Source organism: Heteronotia binoei, chromosome 18 (genome assembly GCF_032191835.1).
Source record: "Heteronotia binoei isolate CCM8104 ecotype False Entrance Well chromosome 18, APGP_CSIRO_Hbin_v1, whole genome shotgun sequence".
Classification (NCBI taxonomy): Eukaryota; Metazoa; Chordata; class Lepidosauria; order Squamata; family Gekkonidae; genus Heteronotia; species Heteronotia binoei.
Genome location: NC_083240.1, coordinates 3640300 through 3661587, shown reverse-complemented (window position 1 = coordinate 3661587; position 21288 = coordinate 3640300). Strand labels below are relative to the sequence as shown.

Below are 21288 nucleotides of genomic sequence, written 5' to 3'. Positions count from 1 at the left end.
CCTCTGGCACAAGAAGTGGTGGCGGCTACAAGTGCACACAGCTTCAAGAGGGGATTGGATCAACATCTGGAGCAGCATCTGGAGGGATATGCTGTATCCTTGGTGCTTGGGGGCAACAATGGGAGGGCTTCTGGGGTTCTGGTCCCACTGGTGGTCCTCCTGATGGCACCTGGGTTTTGGCCACTGTGTGACACAGAGTGTTGGACTGCAAGGGCCATTGGCCTGATCCAACATGGCTTCTCATGTCTGGGGCAGTGATGCTCTGTATCCTTGGGCGGCAACAGTGGTAGGGCTTCTGGAGTTTTGACCCTGCCGGTGAGCCTGCTGATGGCACTTGGACTCGAGAGTTAGAATCATATAATCATAGAGTTGGAAGGGGCCTCCAGGTTCATCTAATCCAGTCCCCTGCACCATGCAGGAAACTAACAAACACCTCCCCCTAAATTCACAGGATCTTCATCACTGTCAGATGGCCATCTAGCTTCTGTTTCAAAACCTCCAAGGAAGGAGAGCCCACCGCCTCCCAAGGAAGCCTGTTCCACTGAGGAACCGCTCTCACGGTCAGGAAGTTCTTAATGTTGAGCCGAAAACGCTTTTGATTTAATTTCAACCCATTGGTTCTGGTCCTACCTTCCGTGGCCACAGAAAACAATTCCACACCATATATGACAGCCCTTCAAGTATTTGAAGATGGTGATCCTATCACCTCTCAGCCACCTCCTCTCCAGGCTAAACATCCCCAGCTCCTTCACCCTTTCCTCATAGGACTTGGTTTCCAGACCCCTCACCATCTTCGTCGCCCTCCTCTGGACCTGTTCCTGCTTGTCTATATCCTTCTTAAAATGTGGTGCCAAAACTGAACGCAAGACTCCAGGTGAGGTCTTACCAAAGCAAAGTAAAGCGATACAATCTCATCACATGATCTGGACACTATGAACATACGAACATATGAAGCTGCCTTATACTGAATCAGACCCTCGGTCCATCAAAGTCAGTATTGTCTTCTCAGACTTCAGCAGCTCTCCAGGGTCTCAAGCTTTTTTCACACCTCTTTGCCTGGACCCTTTTTTGGAGATGCCGGGGATTGAACCTGGGACCTTCTGCTTACCAAGCAGATGCTCTACCACTGAGCCACCGTCCCTCCCTATACAGCCCAAAATTGCATTTGCCTTTTTAGCCACCGCATCACACTGTTGACTCGGTGGCTAAAAAGGCAAATGCAATTGGACTGGAGGGGGCATTGGCCTGATCCAACATGGCCTCTCTTATGTCCTTAAACTCCCTGGGCGACAGCGGGCCCCGCGCCCTCTCAGCCGAACCTGGCAGGGCTAGAAACAGCAGAGGGGGTCCCCCAGGGCCATCTAGTCCAGCCCCCCGCGGGAAAGCGACCCCAGCTTGCTCTATGCTGGCGGGGAGGACTGGAAGGAAAGCGGAGGACTCGATCCTGGCCGCGAGCGCGCGGCCTCCTCGCCGGCGTCATTCAACCCGAGCGACCCCCGCTGCAGAGGCGGCCGGCTTCCCAAGAGGCGGTGCGAGCGGCCTCCACGCGTCATCGCATGCAAATAAGCCTGGGCGGGGATGCCCCCTCCTTCGCCCCGCCCCCGGGGGAGGTGGCCCCGACAGCCCCGCCCCCGAGGAGGGAGGAGCCTCTGCCCGGCTTCGCCTCGTCTTGCCGCATCATCGTGCGGGCTTCGCCTTTCTGGCTGCTGCTGCTGCTGCGGCTGGAGACTGAGCGGGGCGGAGAGTGCGCTCCCCTCGAGCCGTTGGGGGGCCTCGTAGCGGTCCGGGTAAGCCCCGGCAGGGACTGGGCGGGGAGGGGGGGCTTCTGGCGGTGGAGTGCCCGGGATCTTGGCGGGCAGCCGGCATCCTCAGGGTTAATTCTCTGGGGCGGGCGGGGTGGGGACGCGAAGGGAGCTGTGGCCCCAGATTGGGGGTAGGTGGCCGTGCGCCCATGCCAAAGAGCTTGCGTTGAAGAATTGCCCTGCCTGGTGCCTGCATGGTTCTTTGGACTGTGCACAACAGCCCTGCCAGGCAGGCTGGCATCGGGTGTTCCTTGAATTCCGCGTCTGGAAGGCAAAGAATTCTGATGCAGTCCCCAAAGAGAAGGACTGATGCAGAATGTAACTGCTCAGGAAGCCCCTGGAACTAAACAAGCACAGCCAGCCGTAGAGGGTTGGGCTGTCAGTGGTCAAGGGCTTGCCAATCATCTCGGTGCGTTTGCCTTCATTGGCTGGAACCGTAGAAGGTGGGACAAAGTGGCTGTTTACTGGGCAATTGGAGCCTTAGAATTAAATTTAAAAGATAGGGAATGAGCCAACTTGCTTTATTATTTTTGTACGTGAAAATGGAAATTTGAAGGAAGAAGCGTGGAATACCTTAAGGGACTGAAAACTCCCCAGAGCCTTCACTTCCACGACCTCCTGCAGCTCCATAGCCTTCGATTGCCGCCCATTTACGTGTTGTCTTTCTGTCTCAGCTCTTGAAGCCTGTTTCGCACCCACCACCGCGTCCTCCAAGTAAGTCTAGCACTCCCACGCCCCGCATTCCAGTCTTTACGAGCTGTGGATTTTTGGACTTCTGCATCCGGTACTGCGTGGCAGCTGCCCTTCGGAGTTTCTTCTCTCGCCTGCAGCGGAAGATGGTGAACATCAAAGACTTGCCTAGCGACATCGTCCTGGAACTGCTGTCTCGGGTCCCCGGGAGGGATCTGGTCCTCAACTGCCGGCTGGTTTGCTTGCAGTGGCGAGACCTGGTGGACCTGCCCACGCTGTGGAAACGCAAGTGCTTACAGGAGGGCTTTGACCCTGAAACGCCAGACAGGAGCATCTCCAACTGGAAGATCTACTACTTCCTCTGTATCATGAAGAGGAATTTAATCCAGAACCCCTGCGGTGAAGGTCTGTCTGCATGCATGTCTGCAAGAGGGAGGGAAATCTCCCAGATCTAAAATTCATTTATCCAACCTAGCTTTTAAAACTGCTACGGATCCAAACTGTTTCACATGGTTTAGCTGTTTGGGAGCCGTGCTATTTCAGAGTGCAGTAGGAAGGGCTGAAAACTCAGGGCTCTTTTTGTAGCCCTTTGCCTATTATACACCTGCCTGATGTAGCCAATCCTTCAAGAGCTTTCAGGGCTCTTAGTACAGAGCCAGTTTGGTGTAGTGGTTAAGTGTGCGGACTCTTATCTGGGTTTGATTCCCCACTCCTCCACTTGCACCTGCTGGCATGGCCTTGGGTCAGCCATAGCTCTGGCAGAGGTTGTGCTTGAAAGGGCAGCTGCTGGGAGAGCCCTCTCCAGCCCCACCCACCTCATAGGGTGTCTGTTGTGGGGGAGGAAGATAAAGGAGATTGTGAGCCGCTCTGAGACTCTTCGGAGTGGAGGGCGGGATATAAATCCAATATCTTCATCTACCTCACAGGGTGTCTGTTGTGGGGGAGGAAGGGAAAGGAGATTGTGAGCCGCTCTGAGACTCTTCGGAGTGGAGGGCGGGATAGAAATCCAATATCTTCTTCTTCTTCTTCTACTGTAAGCTCCGGGAAGATTGGCTATATCAGGGGTGTGTGTGGCCTAATAGGCAAAAGAGTTCCTGCTACAAAAAAATCCCCGTGAAAACCAATGTCGTGTAAGTGTCAGAGGGACTTCTGCATCTGGCGCCGAGTTCAAATCCTCACACCTTGTGTGTTTTTTTGGGTGAGGAAGGAGTGAAAACAATACCGTTTCTCCATTTGCGTTCTGAAATGGAACAGTCCCCAAAAGTGTTGCGCTAGTTCCTGACGGTGTGGTTTGGTTCTGAGTGGTTAGGAATCCATTGTTAATGGCCGCACAAAACATGGAACTGAAAGGAGAGACAGCAAATATATGCCCAACTTCTAATATGTCCAAAATGTCCTGCCATTAACAGCCTCACTCAGGTCTTGCAAACGCAGGGGCTGCAGTTTCCTTGAAGGAGTCAGTCTATCTCACGTTGAGTCGCCCTCTTTTCTTAGTGCCTTCACCTTCTCTTGCCATTATTGTCTCCTCCCTTGACTCTTCTTACAAACTGCCCAAAGTGCAATGGCTAATCTACCTTTGGGATAACAGGGAAGTGACTAAATCCAGGGCCTATGGTACCTAACAAACTGCTTTTCTGTAGCTGAAAGGACCTGACTCTCCCTCTGCTCTGGGAATTGTAGTTTGATGAGGACACTTTGGTATGAACATATGAAGCTGCCTTCTACTGAATCACACCCCTGGTCCATCAAAATCAGTCTTGTCTACTCAGACTGGCAGCGGCTCTCCAGGGTCTCAAGCTGAGGTTTTTCACGCCTTCTTGCCTAGACCCTTTTTAGTTGGAGATGCCGGGGATTGAACCTGGGACCTTCTGCTTACCAAGCAGATGCTCTACCACTGAGCCACCATCCCTCCCTTTAAGTCAGTCTTGTCTACTCAGACTGGCAGCAGCTCTCCAGGGTCTCCAGCTGAGGTTTTCCACGCCTATTTGCCTGGACCCTTTTTACTTGGAGATGCCGGGAATTGAACCTTTAGGAATTTAGGGTCCCCCGGTGGCTCAGTGGTAGAGCGTCTGCTTGGGAAGCAGAAGGTCCCAGGTTCAATCCCCGGCATCTCCAAAAAAGGGTCCAGGCAAATAGGTGTGAAAAACCTCAGCTTGAGACCCTGGAGAGCCGCTGCCAGTCTGAGAAGACAATACTGACTTTGATGGACCAAGGGTCTGATTCAGTATAAGGCAGCTTCATATGAACCTGGGACTTTCTGCTTACCAAGCAGATGCTCTACCACTGAGCCATTGTCCCTCCCCTAAAGGTCCCTCCTCTTCGAAGAGCTGTATATGGCCTCGAGGTCATTTGGTGTAGCCCTCGGGGATTGCTGGACAGATACATAGATTGCCATGTGGCAGCCTCCCTGGGGCCTGGTTGGCCAGCGAGGATTGTGGGGCCCAGCCCCGCAGTGCAGCAGCCTCCCCAGGGCCAGGCAGGGATCACAGGGCCCAGATGTACTGTGTGGCAGCCTCCCTGGGGCCTGGCTGGCCGGCCAGAATTGCTGCAGGGCCTGAAAAAGTTACTGTCACAGTTCAGTTTGCACGTGATTGTCCCAGAGGGTGTGGCCTAATATGCTAATGAGTGTGTGTGCACGCCAGATTAGGCTCTCCCCACATGACTTCAATTAGAAAAACAATTATTTGAATTAATTTTGCTGGCCTGAATCATTCTCCCTCAGCGGAGCACTGTTTTTTAAGTTGATAATTTTTTATGGCCCGCGAATGATGTTATAAATATCCATATGGCCCTTGGCAGAAAAAGGTTCCCCACCCCTGCTTTAGGGCATTCGCACTCTCTCTCCTCGAGCTCCAGGGTTGTTGTTGGAAGAAGAAGAAGAAGACTGCAGATTTATACCCTGCCCTTCTCTTTGAATCAGAGTCTCAGAGTGGCTCACAATCTCTGTCTTCTTCCCCCACAACAGACATCCTGTGAAGTAGGTGGGGCTGAGAGAGCTCTCCTTTCAAGGACAACTCCCACGAGAGCTATGGCTGACCCAAGGCCATTCCAGCAGCTGCAAGTGGAGAAATGGGGAGTCAAACCCGGTTCTCCCAGATTAGAGTCCACACACTTAACCACTATGGCTGACCCAAGGCCATCTCAGCAGCTGCAAGTGGAGGAGTGGGGAATCAAACCCGGTTTTCCCAGATAAGAGTCCGCTCACTTCACCACTATGGCTGACCCAAGGCCATTTCAGCAGGTGCAAGTGGAGGAGGGGGGAATCAAACCCGGTTCTCCCAGATAAGAGTCTGCTCACTTCACCACTATGGCTGACCCAAGGCCATCTCAGCAGGTGCAAGTGAAGGAGTGGGGAGTCAAACCCGGTTCTCCCAGATTAGAGTCCACACACTTAACCACTATGGCTGACCCAAGACCATCTCAGCAGGTGCAAGTGGAGGAGGGGGGAATCAAACCCGGTTCTCCCAGATAAGAGTCTGCTCACTTCACCACTATGGCTGACCCAAGGCCATCTCAGCAGGTGCAAGTGAAGGAGTGGGGAGTCAAACCTGGTTCTCCCAGATTAGAGTCCACACACTTAACCACTATGGCTGACCCAAGGCCATCTCAGCAGGTGCAAGTGGAGGAGGGGGGAATCAAACCCGGTTCTCCCAGATAAGAGTCTGCTCACTTCACCACTATGACTGACCCAAGGCCATCTCAGCAGGTGCAAGTGGAGGAGTGGGGAATCAAACCTGGTTCTCCCAGATAAGAGTCCGCTCACTTCACCACTATGGCTGACCCAAGGCCATCTCAGCAGGTGCAAGTGGAGGATCGGGGAGTCAAACCCGGTTCTCCCAGATTAGAGTCCGCGCACTTAACCACGACACCAAACTGGAGGAGTGCTTTGGGACCCCATTAAGTGGGGCATTAATATCCAAATAAGGAATAGATTCTTGGCAGACGCAGTCTATAATGCAGCCAACTCCACCCTCCCTTCAGTTTGCCACAAATCACTACGGTCAGCGATGGTGCTCCTTTCCCTTGCAAGGAATAACCCCTCTGCTGCCTCAAGGCCCACTCAAAGGCTCTCTCTTCCCTGATTCTCTTTGTGGCTTTCCCTCAGACGGCTTCAACTTCTGGGAAATCGAGGCACACGAAGGAGACAAGTGGCGGATCGAAGAGCTGCCCGGAGCTCGGAGAAGGGACTTTCCCCACCACCCCGTCCCAAAATATTTTGTCACGTCTCAAGGGTGAGGCACGCTGGCTTGCTCGGTCAGAGTTTGGTTTTGTTTGTGAGGGTGACAAGATTAGGGTGACGAACCATTTTGTGTCAGGCCACACAGCCGTCTCCTGCTGGGGCTGTACGACTGACTGGCTCTTGACTTGAGCTGAGCCTTTCTGGGCAACGCTCCAGAAGCACTTTCTGCACTCTGGATGGCAGAAAAGCAAGGCTGTCTACAATAAGAAGAGCCTTGCTGGACCAGAACCACTGTCCATTTGGGCCATCATCTTGTTCCCTGCAGTGGACCACAAGACGGACCCAGAAAGCCTGCCAGCAAGGGCACAGAGGACAAAGTATCCCTTTATTGTTGCAACTGCTATCCAGAGATACACTGCCTCTCAACATGGAGGTTCCATTTTTAGCTGTCACGAACCCTGTTTTCTATGAACTCATTTAACTCGTTTGGGGGTGGAGTCTAGGGAAGAGAGGGGCTTCAGTGGGGTGCAGTGCCACAGACTCCACCCCCTGTAAGATCCATTTTCTCCAGGGAAACTGATCGCTGTAGTCTGGAGATAAACTGTAATTCCAGGGGATCTCTCGGTCCCACCTGGAGGCCTATATCCCTGGAAGATCTGTAGTAGAAATCTGGAAGGGAGTTCAGGATGCAGCCCTTTTCTGACTGCCACAATTGGGTGTCTGCCTGCCTGCCTGCCTTCTGTTCTCTCCAACAGATCCCCAAACATTGCAAACTTTGCTGGAGTTCTGGCTGGGAACATTTTTAAATTGTCCTAATTCAAGGATGGCCAGACAGTGGCTCAGAAACCACATGTGGCTCTTTCACACATATTGTGTGGCTCTCCAAGCCAAACCAGCCGGCGACTTGGAGAATGCATCTAAAGATAAAGTTGCTCTCTTTCCACCTATCCATCCCTCCCCATCTATTTTCCTTCCTTCCTCCCTCCCTTCCTTCCTCTGTCATTCATGTCTTATGGCTCTCAAACATCTGACGTTTATTCTGTGTGGCTCTTACGTTAAGCAAGTTTGGCCACCACTGTCCTCATGTGTCTCTCAGGCCCTGCACGAAGCACCAGCTCATCAACCTGAAGAAGGAGGGCTACTGGGACGAGCTGATGGACAAGACCAAACCGGATATCGTGGTGAAGGATTGGTGAGTGGGGGGGGGGGGCGGGGGGGTGGTACAATGTGGAAAATCAGGGAAGGAAGAATGAGGAAGGAAGATCTCAGGAGGCGACAATATGCTAAAATGAGTCCCTGGGGGTTTCCTCTTGATCCCCAGAGTGACGTGAGCATTGCAAACAGCCCCAGGGGGTACAGATGGATTGTTTGTTGAAAACCTTTGCTCCAAGCCAGCTGCCAGCTCTGCCAGAATAATGCAAATGGAGAGAACCACAGAACAGGCAACAACTTGCACAAAAGCAGACCGTGGTCAAATTACTAACAAAATACTTTATTTCCAAAGTATATCGTTTTCAAGGCCCTTTTGAAGTCAGTAGCAAGCTCATACAAAAGTCCAATCAGTTTGGTGTACTGGTTAAGTGTGCGGACTCTTATCTGGGAGAACCGGGTTTGATTCCCCCACTCCTCCACTTGCACCTGATGGAATGGCCTTGGGTAAGTCATAGCTCTGGCAGAGGTTGTCCTTGAAAGGGCAGCTGCTGTGAGAGCCCCTCCAGCCCCACGCACCTCACAGGGTGTCTGTTGTGGGGGAGGAAGGGAAAGGAGATTGTGAGCCGCTCTGAGACTCTTCAGAGTGGAGGGCGGGATATAAATCCAATATCTTCATCTACCTCACAGGGTGTCTGTTGTGGGGGGGGGAAGTTAAAGGAGATTGTGAGCCGTTCTGAGACTCTTCGGAGTGGAGGGCGGGATATAAATCCAATATCTTCATCTACCTCACAGGGTGTCTGTTGTGGGGGAGGAAGGTAAAGGAGATTGTGAGCCGCTCTGAGACTCTTTGGAGTGGAGGGAGGGATATAAATCCAATATCTTCTTCAGTCCGACAATATGCAACAGTTTCCTGTATATTGATAAATTCATCCGGTTCAATAAAGTGCTTGTGCAATGTTTCTTCTTGTTTGTCATCAGTGTTAGATCTCCAACGTAGTTTTTCTCCATAGAAGATTTGTGCTTGGTATGAAAAGTGAATGTGCTGAAGTGGCTTGGAATTGGTAAGATTGTGGACAACTTTCTGTCCTTCCTTAAAGAAGGCTGACGGAACCATGCTGACCAGCTAGCAAGCAAAGTCGGGGGTGATTTTGGGCTGTCCTATAGAAGATTCTGGATCTAACAACAGTTACAAATAAGAAGAAACATTGCCCAAGCACTTTATTGAACTGGATGAGTTTATCACTGTATCAATATAACAACAACAATAATAATATAATTTATGAATCGCCTCATCCAGCCCAATGTCGGGCTCCAGGTGATGTACAACAAAAGGTACACATAAAATCAATAAGACCAGAAATTTAAAACAGTTGCATCCCAATGGGCCTACTTTATAGTGTGCTGTCATTCTGTTTTCCGGGCATTGGGAGCAGTTCCCCCCTTAAGTAGAGGAGGGGAGGGGGGTGCCAGCCCGGCAGCCATCGCTGTCCTCAAACAAAAGCCTGGCGGAACATAGAATCATAGAGTTGGAAGGGACCTCTAGGGTCATCTAGTCCAACCCCCTGCACAATACAGGAAACTCACAAACACCTCCCCCTAAATTCACAGGATCTTCATTGCTGTCAGTTGGCCGTCTAGCCTCTGCTGAAAAACCTCCAAGGAAGGAGAGCCCACCACCTCCTGAGGAAGCCTGTTCCACTGAGGAACTAACAGTCAGGAAGTTCTTCCTAATGTTGAGACAGAAACTCTTTTGATTTAATTTCAACCCATTGGTTCTGGTCCTGCCTTCCAGGGCCACAGAAAACAATTCCACCCCATCCTCTATAGGACAGCCCTTCAAGTGCTTGAAGATGGTGATCCTATCACCTCTCAGCCGCCTCCTCTCCAGGCTAAACATGCCCAGCTCCTTCAACCTTTCCTCATAGGACTTGGTGTCCAGACCCCTCATCATCTTCATCGCCCTCCTCTGGACCCGTTCCAGCTTGTCTATACCCTTCTTAAAATGTGGTGCCCAAAACTGAACACAATACTCCAGGTGAGGTCTTACCAGAGCAAAGCAAAGCGATACCATCACATCACATGATCTTGACACTAGACTTCTGTTGAACATCTCTGCTTTGCAGGCCCTTCGGAATTGTAAAATATGGAGGAATCTATTGCATATTGTTGGACTGGACTTTAGTATGAACTTGCTATTGACTTTGAAAAATCCTTGAAAATGATATACCTTGGAAATAGTTAAAAGTCTTTTGTTAGTAATTTGACCACAGTCTTCTTTTGTGTAAGTTGTTGCCAACTCTGCAAGGGCTGGTTGACTCCGCTTTCTCTTGCGGGCGATCCACTCCAGGATTAGCATCCTACCAGAAACTTTCTCTGGTATTTAAAGGGACAGCCTACCAGAAATGAGGGTCGCAGAAGGATCCCCATGCAAAAACACGCACCCCATAAACATTCCAGACAGGTAATCATGTTAGTCTTTAGTAGTGAAATGAAAAAAATCAGTCCAGTCATTCTTAAAGATTACCAAAGTTACACTTGGGGATACATTTTTGTTAAAGTCTTTTAAGGATCCACACAACTCTTCTTATTTTACAGAATAGCTATGGAGACATTATGCAAAAGAGCTCTATTTGGATGCAAAAATGGTGTGGAATCTGGATTAACCCGACAGAGGGGATCTGGATTGCCTCGGGGGCAAGCCTTTTAACTTTTCCTGCTGGGGAATTCCCCAGCTCCTGAACAGAGAATATTTATGGGTCTAACTACATGTCACACTTTCTCCCAACGTTTGCTGCAAGTTCATATCTGGAGCTCAGCTCTCGGCACGCTTGGATCCTGTTCAGAAAGGAGATTGTGAGCCATTCTCGACTGCTTGAGCAGATGAGGGAAATTCTATGGCTTAGTGGCAGAGCCTTTGCTTGGCAGACAGAAGGTCCTTGGTTCAATCCCCGGCATCACCAATTTAAAAGGATCGAGGTTAGGGGGTTATAATATAGTGGGTTCGACGCAAGGAGGAGACGCGGTTGCAGTGAACATGGCTGTCTTTATTCAGTACAGCATAGTAACCGCTGAACTCTTAAGACTCCTGAACGGGGCCAACTATATGCACTTCAGAGTTCCTGCGCTTGGATGCCATTGGATCAGTCAAACCAGCAGCGGATTTGGATCCTCCTGCCGATAGTTCCTGAGTCTCCAAGCTCAATCCTAAAGGCTCCAATGAGCCAGGCAGGAACACTATTAACAATACACAACATTAGTCCACATACGCAACAGGGGTGATGGGAAAAACCTCTGCCAGAGACCCCTCTGGTCTGAGTAGACAACACTGACTTGGATGGACTGATGGTTCAGTAGAACAGCAGTCCGCAGCCTTTTTGCCACCAGGGACTGGTTTTGTGGAAGACAGTTTTTCCAGGGACTGGGCGGGAGGGGCAGCGATGGTTTCAGGATGATGCAATTGTGCACTTTATTTCTATTAGTTTGGTGTGGTGGTGAAGCGTGCGGACTCTTATCTGGGAGAACTGGGTTTGATTCCCCACTCCTCCACTTGCAGCTGCTGGAATGGCCTTGGGTCAGCCATAGTGGTTAAGTGTGCGAACTCTTATCTGGGAGAACCGGGTTTGATTCCCCACTCCTCCACTTGCAGCTGCTGGAATGGCCTTGGGTCAGCCATAGTGATTAAGTGTGCAGACTCTTATCTGGGAGAGCCAGGTTTGATTCCCCACTCCTCCACTTGCAGCTGCTGGAATGGCCTTGGGTCAGCCATAGTGGCTAAGTGAGCGGACTCTTATCTAGGAGAACCAGGTTTGATTCCCCACTCCTCCACATGCAGCTGCTGGAATGGCCTTGGGGCAGCCGCAGCTCTCGCAGAGCTGTCCTTGAAAGGGCAGCTTCTGGGAGAGCTCTCTCAGCCCCACCTACCTCACAGCATGTCTGTTGTGGGGGAGGAAGGGAAAGGAGCTTGTGAACCACTCTGAGATTCAGAGTGGAGGGCAGGATATAAATCCAATGTCATCATCTTATTATTATTATTACTATTACTACTACATTGTTATATGTAATGAAATAATTATACAACTCATGGCCCAGTTGCTAATAGGTACTGGTACCGGTCCGGGGATTGGGGACCCCTGCATTAAAAGGCAGCTTCATGTGTTCAAGAGGTTTCAGCCTCCCCCCCCCCCCCACGCAGCACCATTTTTGGTTCCTATAGTGGCCCCATGGGGCCTCCATTTGCCTCCTTGGGGGCGTCACGTGTATTGGTGGATCACAGCTGGAGTTCCCCAGTGGAGCAAAGAGAACTCCCCCTAGACCATTTAATCAGAACAGCAGCCGAAGACTAATGCTTTCATCCCCTCATGCGTTTTGGTCTGATTCCATGTGCCTGGAATTGAGTTCCCAGCACACATCTGGCCTGGAGGAGACCTAACATGTGAGAGCCAGTTTGGTGTAGTGGTTAAGTGCACGGACTCTTATCTGGAAGAACCAGATAAGGTTTGATTCTCCACTCCACTTGCACCTGCTGAAATGGCCTTGGGTCAGCCATGGCTCTCGCAGAGTTGTCCTTGAAAGGGCAGCTTCTGGGAGAGCTGTCTCAGCCCCACCTACCTCACAGCATGTCTGTTGTGGGGGAGGAAGGGAAAGGAGCTTGTGAACCACTCTGAGATTCAGAGTGGATGGCAGGATATAAATCCAATATAATCTTCTTCTTCTATAGCAGGGGCGGCCAAACTTGCTTAATGTAAGAGCCACATAAAATAAAAGTCAGATGTTTGAAAAAGCCGCAAGGAAGGAACGGTGGGGAGGGACGGTGGCTCAGTGGTAGAGCATGGGCTTGGGAAGCAGAAGGTCCCAGGTTCAATCCCCGGCATCTCCAATTAAAAAGGCTCCAGGCAAATAGGTGTGAAAAACCTCAGCTTGAGACCCTGGAGAGCTGCTGCCAGTCTGAGTAGACAATACTGACTTTGATGGACCAAAGAGGGTCTGATTCAGTATAAGGCAGCTTCATATGTTCATAAGGAAGGAACTTTTACTTTAAATGCGCTCTCCAAGCTGTCAACTGGCTTGGCTTGGAAAAGTAATTTAAAGAGAACAATGCCTTCTCCAAGCCAGCCAATGGGGTGATGGGGGCTATGACAGCCGCACAATAGGAGTAAAAGAGCCACACGTGGCTCTTGAGCTGCACTTTGGCCACCCCGTTCTATAGTCTGGCCCTCTGATTTCTCTCTCTGCCAGAAAACATCCGAGTGCCCCAATGCCTCCATCTTCCTTTGTCTGCCTCCTGTCTGGGTCTCCAGCAGAACAGAATGCAATCCCAGAGAGGTCACTATAATGGATAACACAACAAGCAAGGCAAGCTAGTGACCAATTTACTAAGAAATATATAGAAACCAGTCCAAATGTCCCAAACATGTACATTCCGGTCCCAAAGTAGTGTGGTGACAAGCCAACCGATTAAGTACCGGTACTTGTTTCTTTCCAGTCTTCATCAGACCTGGGACCAATATGGATTCAATTATATAGATTCTTTACATAATTTTTTTTTAAAAAAAAGGGGGGGCCGCAGAGTGTCTCCAGCAGCAATTTCCCATCGGCTACAGCTCAGTATGAAGCTTCTTGGGTCACAAGCGGGGCAGTCCGAGGGAGCCAGACTCTTGCCTGACCCCTCCGGCCTCTCTCTCCAAACCAGGTTCCATTGCGGCTGCCCTTGCCGTTACCAGCTGCGCGTGAAGCTGCTCTCCGCAGACCTCAGAGCCCTCCAGGAATTTCGGCCCAAAGATGTGATTGTGGAGCAGTGCTCGGACAGGGAGTGGCGCGAGGTGGGTATGCAGACGGAGCTTGGGCCGGGGTGGGGGTGGGTGGGGCTCAGCCCAGGAGGGGCTGTTCCCCACCCTTACGCGGGTGCCTCTCCCTCTCTTGCCTTTAGGTCTCCTACACTTTTCACAACTACCCGGCTGGGGTGCGCCACGTGCTCTTCAAACACGGAGGTCAGGGCTGGTACGGCATGCGGATCACCAACAGCGGCGTCACCGTCGGCCCGGAAACCGGAGAGTGACACGGATCTCTTTTGAAAAGCCCCGCCTTGGGAGAGTTTGGATTCTCTTGTGCAATTTCTGGGCGGAGCTTCCCCCTCTCCCCCGCCTCCCCTAAAATTTGCACACGGGTTGCAGTGGCCGTTGTCTGCTTGTATCTGCAACTTGTATCTGAGCCCCAGAGCATTGCTGGCTAATGAAACTGGAGGGTTCCAGTGGTTATGGAGGGGGGGTGGCAGACTGGAGGGTTTGGAAAGCTGGCTTTTCCATTGAGGTAGGGACAGGTAGTAAACCAACAGGGCCTCCTAGCAGGGTGGGGGTTGAGGCCTTAACCTTTCCCACCCCCACTCCTGCCGCAGCAAGAATGGCCTTCTTTTTAGTAAGACTCCTGTGTCAAACAGTTGCATTGCACCGCATTCTGAAATTCAGCAGAGAAATGTTTTTCAGCCAGGGGTTCTGCATGCCAATACTTGTAACAACGGAGTGCACTGCAAAAATTGCAAGCATGCATGGCTGATCTCCGGTTCTCTCATCTGCAGCAGAAAGCGCGATGTTGGTGACTGTGTGCCATGCGTTTCTCCGGTCCCCATAGCACCCACTGTGTCCCCAACAGCTGCCGGTCTTCAAATAAGAACAGGGGTGAAACCGAAGTCAGCCCCCTGCCCCCCCCCCCACATACACACACCTGAGCAGCCAGTCCAAAGAACTTGCCACCTGCCTTCTCGAAGTGCATTGCTGGAGTTGTGGGAAACCTTTCACAGAACCTCTGTTGAAAATGAAAACACGGCTCTACTGTCTCACCCATATTTTTCATAACTGCCTGGAAGTAGCTGCCTACCTTCCAAGACCGTTGTAGTGGCAAGCTCGGCTAATGAATTTATTGAACTGCTGGAGCATGGGTTTTCCAGGCACAGAGGGCTGCCTGTCTCCTGGTCTACAGATCCCAGGCACAGAAAGCAGGAGAAAACGGAGACACATTGCCAGGTCTAGCAGGACACAGCCAAGGGAGCAAGCCCTTTCCTGTGGTGGGGGACATTTTTGGTCTTTTACAAAATAAAATAGAAAATACTCCTCTGTGGCTTGAGAGGGCAGACGTGTTCCGGGACAGCTTGTTAGCAGGATGGAGGCGGGCTTGGCTTCAACCCAGGCTGTATAACAGGGGTGGCCAAACTGTGGACTCTTTCACACATATTGTGTAGCTCTCAAAGCCCCCATTGGCTGGCTTGGAGAAGGCATTTGTCTCTTTAAATCGCTTCACCAAGCCAACCAGTGGCTTGGAGAGTGCATTTGAAGTTAAAGTTGCTTTCTTTCCACCTCTCCCTTCCCCATTTTTTCCTTCCTTCCATTCAATTTCTAGCCCACCCTTCCTGTAGAACAGGCTCAGGGCAGGTTACATCATAAAAACAATCAAAAGTAAAAAACCAATTTAAAATATATAAAATTAAAAATTGCAGAGTTAACAGTAGGTACTAAAATGGCAAATTCTGCCTCACAGACTTGGCCTATTGTCCCGGTCCAGCAGGTCTCATAGCACTGGGATGGAATAAGAACATAAGAGAAGCCCTGTTGGATCAGGCCAGTGGCCCCTCCAGTCCAACACTCTGTGTCACAGAAGAACATAAGAGAAGCCCTGTTGGATCAGGCCAGTGGCCCCTCCAGTCCAACACTCTGTGTCACAGAAGAACATAAGAGAAGCCCTGTTGGATCAGGCCAATGGCCCATCCAGTCCAACACTCTGTGTCACAGAAGAACATAAGAGAAGCCATGTTGGAACAGGACAATGGCCCATCCAGTCCAACACTGTGTGTCACATAAGAACAGAAGAGAAGCCCTGTTGGATCAGGCCAGTGGCCCCTCCAGTCCAACACTCTGTGTCACAGAAGAACATAAGAGAAGCCCTGTTGGATCAGGCCAGTGGCCCCTCCAGTCCAACACTCTGTGTCACAGAAGAACATAAGAGAAGCCCTGTTGGATCAGGCCAGTGGCCCATCCAGTCCAACACTCTGTGTCACAGAAGAACATAAGAGAAGCCATGTTGGATCAGGCCAGTGGCCCCTCCAGTCCAACACTCTGTGTCACAGAAGAACATAAGAGAAGCCCTGTTGGATCAGGCCAGTGGCCCCTCCAGTCCAACACTCTGTGTCACAGAAGAACATAAGAGAAGCCATGTTGGATCAGGCCAGTGGCCCCTCCAGTCCAACACTCTGTGTCACAGAAGAACATAAGAGAAGCCCTGTTGGATCAGGCCAGCGGCCCATCCAGTCCAACACTCTGTCACTTAAGAACATAAGAGAAGCCATGTTGGATCAGGCCAATGGCCCATCCAGTCCAACACTCTATGTCACATAAGAACATAAGAGAAGCCATGTTGGATCAGGCAAATGGCCCATCCACTCCACCACTCTCTGTCACACAGTGGCCAATATGTGTGTGTGTATACACACACACACACACACACACACACATACATGAAGGGGGGAAGCTGATAACAAGTGATGTCCGCTGCCTCAACTAAAAGCCTCGTGAAAGAGCTCTGTTTTACAGGCCCTGCGGAACTGAAGCAGATCCCACAGGGCCCGGCTCTCCAGGGGGAGCTTATTCCACCAGGAGGGGCCAGGGCCAAAAAGGGGCTGGGTTGCTGATCATAAAGACCTACAGGGCTCTTACAGGGAGACGTGGCCCCATAGGTACGCTGGCCCCTAGCTGTATAAGACGGACCTGCCTTCCCTTCCCTTCCCTCAAACATCTGATGTTCATGTCTTGCAGCTCCTCAAACATTTGACTTTATTCTGTGTGGCTCTTATATTAAGCAAGTTTGGCCACCCCTGCTGTATAACCCTGCCACAGTCTGGAAACCACAGAGGCAATTGACACGGGTCAAAGTGAGCAAAGAGGGTCTCGTTGGTGGGTCTCTGAGCAAAACAAAACCTCATCTGGGGTGAAAAAAAGAGGAGGGATGGATAGGATGCAGAAGAGACCGTTCCTGAAAAAGCTGGACGGGGACTGAGCCAAGAACTGGACTGTTTCTGAGAAGAAAAAGGAGGGTGCAGATCAGGGGGGGCTGACCAGGGCTGGTTTTCTTCAGGGTCTACAGGCAGTTTAGCTTGTTGGAAGCAAAGGCAATGGCCCCCTGCCTCAGCCTCCAGTCTGCATGGCAAGAGAGAAGAGGTAGCTAGATAGGCACACTGACTTTTGCTTCTTGTTTACACTCTTCTGCAAATGTCCCCTTTGAAAAGTAGATTGGACTCTCAGGGACAACTTCCTCCCTTCCCCCTTTTCCCTGCACACACCAAGAGTGACGACATCCACTCCTGGAACCACGGAGCAGATGTGGCCCTCTTGCCATCTGCTGCCGTCGTCAGCGAGTAAGTTAGCACTCTATCCTGTCTCTCCTTTTTTTCTATCGAAACTGTATTTCTGAAATAAAGAGAGAAGTATTTCTCTTTTAAGCTTGCAACGTGGCTCTGCGTAGCTTTGTAAGTTGATTAACCTGGGGAAGAGATGCTGCTGCATTTTGTAGCTTTACTGAAAGCACTTTGCTAACGAGCAGAACTTCTGGACTATCGGGCCTTATTTTGGGCAGGAGCTCACAGAAGTGGAGTGCCTCTGGAACCGCTAAAATTCTACTATGCTCTTTCTTTCTTAGCCCCCCTCCCCCCAATAATTGCTTCTGGGCTCCGCTGTTCACGCCCCCTGTAACGGTCCGACCCTTATGACCGAGACCAGGCGGGTCGTTAGAATGGTGGCTCAAACAAAAATCCAAATATCCAGGCCCAAAACCGGGTCCTGGGGTAAACTGGCACCAGGCTGGATTACTTTTTACACTCTGAGATCCCAGCCCAACCTCAGAGTTTTATCCTCTAAGACCAGGGAAAGCCCAACCACAGCTGATGTGGCCGGGAGTTCCCCAGACAAGGTATTTTTTCTTATTTGGTAGATTAGGCGACCTTCGGGGCGGTCGAGTAAGCTTTTGGCATGTTGCTACAACCCCCCACACAAAGCGACAAGAAAGCTCTTTTTTAAAACAAAAAAGAGTTTATTTAAAGATAGGCTTAAAAATTATCATTAAGAGCAGTGAGCCAAAACAATAACGTTGCAAAATATACTTAACTAAAGGCACCATATGGTTCCAAAGAAATCAGACAACAAAGTCCATTGAATCCACAAACCGAGAGCCCCAGTGTAGAGCCTAGGGTCCCAGAGTCTAGTCCAATTGTCCCGTAGAGGGCCCAGAGCAAAGAAAAAGGTAATCTTTTATTCTTAAGGAGCTCTCGTGGGTAGATTCGAAAAACCCAATCAGAACTCAACTCCACAAAATAGCATTAATGAGACCCAGATATGGGTGTCAGCCACAGGTGTCTCCCTTCAGTTCCCTGGGCAACAAATCTGCAGGTGCACCAACTCAAGGCCCTCTCTAATGGGCCTGACCTTTAGGTTCTAGGGCTTTGCCAAAGAAAAATAAAACATTTACAAATTTATTAGCAGGCCTCAAGCCTGCCCAAACTTAAAATTAAGAGGAACCATATATAATTTTGGTCCACAGCATTACACACCCCATGAGATTTTTGCTGAATTCTAAGATTTGACAAACTTTCTAATAGGTTTCCCCGCAAAAATGGGGAAATAACCAAAACATATAAAGCAGACAAGATGGAAATCATCACGCCACTGTGGCCACATAGGATAACTCAAAAAGTAAGATGAGAGTAAGGCTTTATTATGGCAATTATAATTCAAGAAGCCTTTTAAAGTAGATGCTGAGCTGATATAATTTGGTGCATCTTCCGGTGATGTCAGGGGGGGGGGTATGGCATATGCAAATGAGTTGTGCTCACAGCTCTCGTCTGCCGCACTCACAGTGCTGCACTCGCTACCTCTTTACTACAGGAAGTGTCACTATGGAAACCAAAACCACAGCTCAAAATGGGGTTTGGAAGAGAGACGCCTTCCCTTTGAGAGCAAAGCCCCACACCTACAGCCCAGGGCTCTATAAACTGGCTAAGGCAGGGGCACAAGGTTCTAAGGAAGGTCCTGGTTTCAGGAAAAGGAACCTTGAGCATCACAAGCTGAAGCCAAATAAATTTACTGGCATCCAAAACAAGGAGTCCCGTAGGCAGGAGCTGAACAACTGCAAGCAAAGTAACATAAGACCAGTCTCCCTCATCCCATAGTTATAAGATGGGGGAGACTTGTCTTAGCAGTAGTCTGTGCGAAAAGGATCTAGGGGTCTTCGGATCATACGCTGAACATGAGTCAACAGTGTGATGCGGTGGCTAAAAAGGCAAATGCAATTTTGGGCTGTATCAACAGAAGTATAGTCCAGATCACGTGATGTGATGGTATCGCTTTACTCTGCTCTGGTAAGAGCTCACCTGGAGTATTGTGTTCAGTTTTGGGCACCACATTTTAAGAAGGGTATAGACAAGCTGGAACGGGTCAGAGGAGGGCGACGAAGATGGTGAGGGGTCTGAGGACCAAGTCCTATGAAGAAAGGTTAAAGGAGCTGGGCATGTTTAGCCTGAAGAGGAGGCGGATGAGAGGAGGTAGGACCACCATCTTCAAGTATTTGAAGGGCTGTCCTATAGAGGATGGTGTGGAATTGTTTTCTGTGGCCCCGGAAGGCAGGACCAGAACCAATGGGTTGAAATTAAATCAAAAGAGTTTCTGGCTCAACATTAGGAAGAACTTCCTGACCATTAGAGCGGTTCCTCAGTGGAACAGGCTTCCTCGGGACGTGGTGGGCTCTCCTTCCTTGGAGGTTTTTAAACAGAGGCTAGATGGCCATCTGACAGCGATGAAGATCCTGTGAATTTAGGGGGAGGGGTTTGTGGGTTTCCTGCACTGTGCAGGGGGTTGGACTAGATGACCCTGGAGGTGCCTTCCAACTCTATGATTCCATTCCAACAGGGCATGTTTCAGAAAAGCAGTATAAAGAGAAGGAGCAAGAAGGCAAAAGGTTGATGGCGACACTCTGGGCTTCAGCGCAGAAATGTGGAACCTTCATAGAAGGTCTTGCAAGTCACCAGAATAATATGTTCCTAATAATAACACCATATATTAGTTAGCCCCAATACAGGCACAGCCTTTTTTCAGGCATGCAGAGAGAGAAGAGCGACTTGCATTGGAAGTGGCTTCTGTTGCTGAGAGCTCGTTTGGAAAACCCAGGCCTGGCCGTGTGCCTTTTTGTAGGGACGTCTGAAATGAAACCACATTGTTTCGTTGGCACCTCTACCAGGAGGGCCAAAAAGAGACTCCACTTGCTGTCAAAAGATATGGATCAAGGGAGATAGATGAATCTCTCTGGGGATTGATTTCCAGCGTTTTGGTTCCACAGCTGAGAAGGCCTCTCTAGGGTTCCCAATCCCCAGGTGGGGGCAGGGGAAAACAAGGCAACAAGCTACCATGATGTTCAACCTCCAAAAAATTCAAACCAATGATACAAAATTATACAAACGTCATAAATGTATTTGTTTTGCAAACAGTGAACTCCATCAGTCTTTTAAACCATACAAGGAACGTTTTTCATCAGGCACCCAGTTCCTTGTATGCTTTAAAAGACTGAGGGAGTGCAACTTGGTGTGTTCCAGGTGTGCTGTTTAAAATCAGGGTGGGAGGCTAAACCATGCAAATAAACTGGATTGGTTTTTCATCTTCATTTATCCCCAAAATTTCTGACTATGTTCCCGGGCTAGGGTTGGAGAGAAAGAGGGAAGCTCTCATTGATAAATATGCAGTTTTCTTCTTTTTTTTTAATTTTAAAAGAAGAAATAAGGGCGCAGAGAATACAAAAGGGAAAGGGAAATTTCCATATTAACAAGGGAAAGCGATTTTTCCATATTTACAATTATAAGCATTTTCAAAAATACAGATAATGTATAATGTCCAATATAAGCATATTCAAGAACATTTCCATTCTTAACCTTTTTGCAATTTTTATAATTGCGGCTGTCAAAAGGTCACCGGGCCCAGCCTGGGCTGAGCGTCTTTTGGTGCATGTCTGCAGCTACAAAATTACAAAACTCTGGGGTATGAGTTTTCACACACCAGCTTGGTAGCCGCCACCAGCCCCTTATTACTACGCTACTAACCCAGCAGCTAGAAGCCGAAGGGGTAAGACTGCTAACCCTCCTGGGTCTAAACCAGAAAGTGCTCCCTGTGAGGTAGGCTCACAGAACGGTTTTCTTACAAAAGACAATTACTTTGGTACGTGGTCTGCCAGTCTAAGCTTATGGATTTAGCCTGACTGTGGACGCAGATAACCACAGATTTGTGTGTGCGTGTTAGGGTTGCCAAGTCCAATTCAAGAAATCTCTGGGGACTTTGGGGGTGGAGCCAGGAGACACTGGGGTGGAGCTAGGAGCAAGGGTGTGACAAGCATCACTGAACCCCAACGGGAGTTTTGGCCATCGCATTTCAAGGGACGGCACACCTT

The 21288-nt window shown here is 49.9% G+C and overlaps 1 protein-coding gene and 1 long non-coding RNA gene across 2 annotated transcripts in view; one reads left to right on the top strand and one right to left on the bottom strand.

The window, feature by feature from the left end:
- Positions 1–2307: 2307 nt before the first annotated feature.
- LOC132586704 (uncharacterized) overlaps positions 2308–21288 on the bottom strand; it is a 46138-nt gene continuing 27157 nt past the window's right edge. The window contains exons 4-5 of the long non-coding RNA XR_009556383.1: positions 9872–9950; positions 2308–2626 (exon numbers count right to left, since the gene is read on the bottom strand). This is a non-coding gene — a long non-coding RNA (uncharacterized LOC132586704). The remainder of the gene's footprint in view (positions 2627–9871; positions 9951–21288) is intronic.
- LOC132586700 (F-box only protein 6-like) overlaps positions 2623–21288 on the top strand; it is a 106379-nt gene continuing 87713 nt past the window's right edge. The window contains 3 exon segments of the mRNA XM_060258765.1: positions 2623–2897; positions 6598–6724; positions 7769–7864. Of these exon segments, the coding sequence (XP_060114748.1) occupies positions 2639–2897; positions 6598–6724; positions 7769–7864 (482 nt within the window). The 5' untranslated portion in view covers positions 2623–2638.